The 8,057-nt window shown below is 38.6% G+C and overlaps 1 protein-coding gene across 1 annotated transcript in view; it reads left to right on the plus strand.

Moving 5' to 3' along the window:
• The window catches only part of LOC115232225, a 28,960-nt gene extending 23,540 nt beyond the window's left edge, over positions 1–5,420 (plus strand). The window contains exon 8 of the mRNA XM_029802067.2: positions 5,297–5,420. Coding sequence (XP_029657927.2) covers positions 5,297–5,400 — 104 coding nt within the window. The 3' untranslated portion in view covers positions 5,401–5,420. The remainder of the gene's footprint in view (positions 1–5,296) is intronic.
• The last annotated feature ends 2,637 nt before the right edge of the window (positions 5,421–8,057 follow it).

An 8,057-nucleotide genomic window follows, 5' to 3' on the forward strand; every position in this document is an offset into this window, starting at 1 on the left:
AAAGATTTGGTAGTTTGTCTCTTTAGGTCAATAGATCTCGGCAAGAACATCCAAGGAAGAAGTGATCGAGCGCAGAATCCCCAATTGTGTATCCATTTCGGGGGCCGAGCTAGATCTATCTTTAAGCTTAATATTTTTATGATTGTGAAAAGAATGCAATGCGGCAAATGTTTTCTACTGACACTCACACAATACAGAAATGTAAAATATGACGGATTTAAACTATAAACTAAGAACAATGCGAAGAGCTCGCCAAAATTTTATGCTCATGGAAGACCAAAAGAATAGTGTAAGAATAGTGTATGTATGTATGTATGTATGTATTATGTATGTATGTATGTATGTATGTATGAATGTATGTCTTTACACACAGAGATTATCCTATAACAGGTGTGTCTGAAAAGCTATAAACAGCGAAAGCGCTTATGTATTACAAACACTTCTTTCCAAAAGATTCTTGAAGTTATAAAAAATTAAAGTGAAGCTGGGGTCGCATACCGAGAATGATAGACATGAGACAGACCTCAAAATGAACCAACCGAACTCACAGAAAATACAAATTAGGTTATGCTAATCTCGAAGATTTGATGCCAAGACGGTCTTCTCAAATACAAAGACGGTGGAAAGAAGCATCAGATCAGAGTAAGCGGTAAAAGCTGAAGGAAATATTCGTCCAATGTAGACCAGGAACCGATGTTCGAAACTAAAGCCGAAAGGAATGTCACATGACCAAACAGATGTGTGACATTTGTTTTCTGTTTCTAGTTCTGTATTGCGTAATTGCCGAGGATAGTTAACTCCCAAACAGCACAGGCCATAAACTGTAAATGTCCACCGTGGCTAGAGTTAGACATATATAAATGAAACATTATGATTACTCTTTACTCTTTTACTCTTTTACTTGTTTCAGTTATTTGATTGCGGCCATGCTGGAGCACCGCCTTTAGTCGAGCAACTCGACCCCGGGACTTATTCTTTTGTAAGCCCAGTACTTATTCTATCGGTCTCTTTTGCCGAACCGCTAAGTAACGGGGACATAAACACACCAGCATCGGTTGTCAAGCAATGCTATGGGGACAAACACAGACACACAAACACACACATGCATATATATATATACATATATACGACGGGCTTCTTTTTTAGTTTCCGTCTACCAAATCCACTCACAAGGCTTTGGTCGGCCTGAGGCTATAGCAGAAGACACTTGCCCAAGGTGCCACCCAGTGGGACTGAACCCGGAACCATGTGGTTGGTAAACAAGCTACTTACCACACAGCCACTCAAAATATCTATATAAATGAAACATTATGATTCTTCTACATATACCCAATGGGTATTAAGTTCTTCAATATTTCCAGGAGAGACTTTTCAAGCATATCGCAAGAGAAATACATTTAAATTTTACCTTAAAGAATTCTGATTTTTTCGCACAGTTTGTCCCTCATTTTTTTTCCAATACTTTTTCTTCTTCAGACTGGTTGTTGTGTCACTCTGGTTAGTTCTGGTTGAAACGATGTTATTTGTTGGTCGCAATATTCGGTCAGTACCGTTCTGTGCAAACTAGCATTGAGTGATTTATCATAGGTTTTCTTCACAGTCATGTGGTTTCGTATTCAATCACGTAGTTTCGTATTCGACCACGTAGTTTCGTATTCGATCCCACTACACGATACTTTAAACAAATAATTCCTACCATAACATGGAGTTGACCTAGGGCTTAATGGAAAATATGAGAAAGTCAATCAGACTGTTCCTGTTCTTGGCTGATGAAACCATTCCGGTGTATTTAGTCAGGATATATTCAGGTTGATTTTCCGTCAACAGCTACCTCCGTTAATAGCTACTTCCCTAAATAGAGACAGCTGCTTGACACTGTGGCCATGAGTATGTACAAATAGGTAAATACCCCTACTGACACCTCCTCAGAAAATCTAGCATCCATTTGTAACAATAATAGGAAATAGAGCACGTAAAATATAATGTCTGGTTTTAGAAAGACAACAAAATATCTATAACTGGTTTCAATCGGGTTTACCGTTGTTGTTTAACCGAGGACAGCCTTGGTTGATAATTGCCATGACTAAAGGCTTTTCGGTCATGACTCCATAGCCCGATGTGTTCTTGCGTTTTGGAACGAGAGATATTTGGTAGCTATTTCTTGCAGATCGGGAAACTACAGAGAGGTTCCTACATCGGTTCACATTTCCTGACTATGTAATGTGATATCTTATCCACATATGCCATTCATTCACGGTAGCATCACATGGCGAAATTCTTCAGTCTATATTCTTACCTTCCCAACTTTGAGAAGACTCACTATGGACCATTTCAAGATCTTGTTCCCTCTAGTTATGCTCGTCTACTGGGTGTATAATGTTATACAGATATAAGACCTTTGAAGTGCGACAAACTGGCAGACTTGTTAGATCGTTAGACAAAATATGTTGTTCTGAGCTCAGATCTGGTCGAGGTCAACTTTTCCTTGTGTTCTTCCTGGTTAGATACGATAATCTCATTCAAGGACTTGGATTGATCATATCTTATGCATTTGTAAAAAATTGAAGCATTTATTTGAGATGTGAGTCGAAGAGCAGAAAGTAAATGAAGATAAACTCAAGCTCAGTCGAATTTGTGAAGCATTTTCAATTACGGGTAGAAGTTATTTCAGTTTACATCCATCCGCTCTAACAGCACCAGGGTCAGAGGATGAATGTTACGAATTCTAATTTTCCTTTTCATAACTTTTAGGCTCTTCAGATCTTGTTCGTTAATGCAAACAAATACGTTGGATTTAGTCATGGTGTGTGTGTGCGCGTGCGTGTGTGTGTATGTGTGTGTGTGTGTGTGTGTGTGTGTGTGTGCGTGCGTGCGTGTGTGTGCGTGTGTGTGTGTGTGTGCAGAGAATGTTTCAGGAATTCAATGTCGAAATCATTTCAAGAAGTATATATATACTAAAAAAGTAAAACAGACGCAGTGGATAGAAGGATAATATTCGACTCTGAAGACACAAGGTCTGAAATTTTGGAGGAACGGGTCATTCGATTAGATCAACCCCAGTAGGCAACTGGTACTTATTTAATCGACTGCGAAAGGATGAAAGCAAAGTCGACCTCGACGGAATTTGAATTCAGAATGTAAAGACAGACGAAATACCTATTTCTTTACTACCCACAAGGGGCTAAACACAGAGAGGACAAACAAGGACAGACAAACGGATTAAGTCGATTATATCGACCCCAGTGCGTAACTGGTACTTATTTAATCGACCCCCATAGGATGAAAAGCAAAGTCGACCTCGGCGGAATTTGAACTCAGAATGTAAAGACAGACGAAATACCGCTATGCATTTCACCCGGCGTGCTAACGTTTCTGCCAGCTCACCTCCTTAATAGAAGGATAGTATTAATTATATTTATTATATGTAGTATGTCTTTGTGTTGTTTTTAATCTGTTAGGCCCTTGTGGCTAATAGCGCAAATTATTATCATCTTTATTATTACTATTATTGAGGTTGACTTTGCTTTTCATCATTTCGGGGTCGATAAATAAAGTATCAGTGAAACATTGGGGTCGATCTAATCGACTAGTCCCCTGACTCAAAATTTCAGGCCTTGTGCCTTTAGTAGAAAGGATTATTATTATTATTATTATTATTATTATTATTATAATTATTAGAGAAAGACTTCGTTTTGGAGCTCGTATGTTGTTTTGAAGAAAGTAATTTGCCGTTTACTGATGAAACCAACATGCATCCATTTGAGGCTGGTTGGCCTTGTGAAATTTCCGCGCCTCCGGGGCGAGTTTTGAAACTTTTTGGTAGCAAAATTATAATTTCTTGAAAAAATTACATTATAGCTTCGCAAATCCAGGAAGGGAGTGCTGTTAGCTGTTCCAACATCCAATACATTCCCAATTTCTCACCACTACCTGTTAACAGAGAATGTATGAACAACAATAGCAACAACGACGACAAAAGAAACGGCGCGAATGGAAATTCGTGTGAAGGCAACACTGGCGCCACTTCTACTATTGCCGTCGGAACAAAGGAAAAGTGAGAGAAAGACGCGCTGACGAAAACAGCTAGGACGCAGAAACGGACGTAAGAAAAACCTTCAAACAACGACACGCCAACATCGCCAACACCATCATCAGAATCACCACTGCAGAGACAACCGTCATCACAACCATCAGTAAAACCCGTTAAACACCAAAACCAAGGACAACCACTAAAATACATCTTGAATTACACGACCGTTCTTACAAATATCATGCACTTACTTCAATGCGCATGTGCTGGAAATTGCCCGGAAGCAAGATCACATGTGTTAATGACCTCATGACAGTAAATTTAAATTGGGTAGCCATCACCCAAAACACAGGATTTCCGGAACACTCATATTCGCACTCCTCGAGGACTCCGAGGTGTACGCGTGTTTCGGTCAATCCGGATCGTGATTAATGGCAATGTTGTTTTAAGAGGATTTGGGTCTTCAGATCAGGATGATCCTCTTGGATTTGGATAGTGAATTGGTGACTTTGAATCTATGCAGCAGTAATGGTGGTGCTTTTGGACAGTGGCCGTTTATGCCCTGCCTTGGACAGAGTGGACAGACTTTAAGCGTCTAGAAGCATTCTTGGTAACGTTCCGCCATCAAGCAACGAAAATGCTATCGCATCGGCAGACAGGGATTGCGCAGAAATTGACCACATAGAAGGGGTGTTGTAAAAACCGCAGACAGTTCCAGCTCTCTGACAGGCACTGACTAGATTTTCCAAATGTGTCACTATGGACATGGACAGCTAGATCTTATGAGTGCTTAGAGCCAATTGTATAAGTATGTGTCCTCAAGATGGTTTAGATAAACATAGCTTCGAACATCATCAATTTCCGTGAATCGGTTACACAGATCCCAAGGCTGTCATCATCGAAAATTTCTCTCATAACTCTGCTGAATGTAGAGTTTATGATTTTGTCCAAAATGCTCACAAGGAAAGAGGTTACCATTAGTCGTTGATGCCACGATGAAAGTTCTCAGTAAATTCGACAATTCGTACTTGGCCACTGCCCTCAGTTAAGTCAGTTTCAATTTTGTTTTTAGAGGCTGTGTCGCTTCAATGTACGGCGGTATCAGCTCAGGATTAGGTTAATTAACCCTTTCCAAACCGTTTTGAATCATCACCAACCCTTAAATCCTTTTAACCATATCGATAATATGATCAACATGTCTTATTTATTAACTTCTAAACCAAAGTTCGATATTTGTGTAATAAATGTTATTAATGGTTCTTTCAGGTTATAAGTCTTCTGCGATAAGGCCCTCTCTATGCGTAAGCCTCTTTATCCTATACTTATCTTGTGCAATTATTTATCCCTGGAGACTTGTACATCAGACATGATCTATCACTAGCTCACTTTGGTAGGTAATTTTCTATTCTTTACTGAACTTCCTGAAATTGCTTGTTGGCCTGTTTTGCTTCGGTTATGCTTTCTCTCGTATATTTATTTATTTACTTTGTTTTTTACAGACTTTTTTCATTTTTGCCCACCTATCTTCTATCATCTATAATAAACAATATATATTACAACTATACGTAAAAAAATTATATATAAAAACATATATATATGTATATTAAGTAGGTAGGTAGGGTAAATCTTAGCTGTTTTCTCTTGAAGCACATCTGCTTATTAAGTCGCATGTAATTGCTGTGTAGAGGCACATGGCCTAGTAGTTAGAGCAGCGGACTCGCGGTCGAGGGATCGCGGGTTCGAATCGCAGACCGGGCGATGTGTGTGTTTATGAGCGAAAACACCTAAGCTCCACGCGGCTCCGGCAGAAGGTAATGGCGAACTTCTGCTGACTCTTTCGCCACAACTTTCTCTCACTCTTTCCTCCTGCATCTTGCAGCTCACCTGCGACGGACCGGCGTCCCGTCCAGGTGGGGAACCTATACGCCAAGGAAACCGGGAAACAGGCCCTTATGAGCCAGGGATGGCTCGAGAAGGAACAATGTAGTTGCTGTCGTTGTAGAGTTGAAAATTCTGGAAATATTTTTTGCAGAGCTATTGCATAACAAAACAGGAAATTGGAAAAAAATATTTGGCATTATTTATTCACCATTACACATGTTTCCTTTGCTAATAGGAATTACAAGGTTTTACATGTTAGACAAATATGTAAGAGATCTTCTAAAAGAAACTCTTGAGACAGATGATCGAATAATATCATTCGATTCTCTGTCTGAAGAGTTTCTCATTGGAAATTCCTCACATGTCTATCTTACATGTAAAACTTTTTAACTCATATTAGCAAATGAAACATATGGAATGGTAAATTATTGATACCAAATATTTTTCCAATTTCCTGTTTTGTTATATACCAGGGGCAACAAGTTAATTCTGACTGTGGATAAGATATTTTATCCATAATATTTAATCTATATATTTGTCGGACTAACAAGTATGGATGAAGTATTTTATATGTATGAATTATATATGTACATATTTTTTTCTAGTTTCAGCTCAGAGCTGCGGCCATGCTGATGCACCGCCGTTATATATATATATATATATATATATATATATATATATATATATATATATATATATATATTACATAAGACATAAATACATTCACATACCTAAGTATATACAAACATATACGCACAGGCTCAACATACACGCATACATGCAAGCATACATCACATTACATTGTACAACATTGGAGCTTCTCAGTCGCTCAACCTGCTAGAAATAGCTGTCAATTTCTCACAATTCACGTCCTATATCTTTGAAAAGGAAAGGTAACTTGGATAACGTAGTATTAGATGCATTAGACCTGAAGAGGTGAGATGTTAATAGACAGGACAACTTTGATCCTAGATATTGTCAATCGGGGCCGACCTAAGGCTGAACAATAATTATTATAAAACTAAAATTTACTGTACAAGAAACCTGGTTTATCGTTCATTTATTTATCACTGATCCGAGATAATACAATACGCTCAACTGTGAACCATGTTACGCTTATTTATGGCCGGCGATCAGTCAGGGATTCTGTTTGTACCGCAAAAACGACCCGCAGCGACCACCAATACTCGGCTTCCTACAATGCATTGGCTATCACTTGGGTTTACATGACCGTATTGCGATTCTGTTTAATTTTTATCCGGATTTACGTATTCGCGCCCATCAACATAAGAACCAATGAACAGAAAATATACAACAGCGCCTGATTCCAACAAATGGCATTGACAAATGTATTCTCAACAGGGAAAGGTGCAAACGATCAAGAAAATACGCAACTGTGGGCCGTGAGTTTCGTGTCAATGAATTTGCTATTTTGCTCCATTTACAAATTATGTGGAAATGATCACTGAATCATTTATCACTGTTTTTTTTTGTTTTTTTTTTTTTGAAACCCGTAATAAACATGGATAGATATACTACATACCATTTATATATCTAAAAGAAGCAGATATATGTACGTTTTATACCTTTCTACAAACATTTTCATTAACAAAAAATGTTACCGATTTCTATAAGATATATTAAACTAGCAGTATCGCCCGGCGTTGCTCGGGTTTGTAAGGGAAATAACTATATAAGCATTTTTAGAGATGTAAAGTATAATAGCCATCTCAATATGGCTAACCACAAAGGGGGGGAGGTGTTACTGTAGCTTTTTACGTTCTGAGATTTAATAATAAATTTTTAGAGAGTTACTTCCCTTATATATGCCAAAAATGCATTAAAAATGGGGAAAATTGGTGGTAATTTTTTTTTTAAATCGTAGACTCATTGTAGACGTGCGCTAATACCCAGAAGGGCTCGATATGAATCACGACTATAAGATACCCGGTTTTGGTTAAACTGCACCGCAAAATGTGGGAATAGTTAGGAATCTAAATCGTAGGAGACAGACAGCACACAACCTCACAGAAAGCCCCTCTCCTTCGATTGAGATGAAATCGTCGCAGATAGAGCTTTTCGGAGTGACCCCGCAGCCGACGCTCTGGAGCAGGAGTGAAGAACAGCTCTTTCGAGAGGTTACACT

This window comes from Octopus sinensis, unplaced genomic scaffold, assembly GCF_006345805.1.
Source record: "Octopus sinensis unplaced genomic scaffold, ASM634580v1 Contig20066, whole genome shotgun sequence".
NCBI lineage: Eukaryota > Metazoa > Mollusca > Cephalopoda > Octopoda > Octopodidae > Octopus > Octopus sinensis.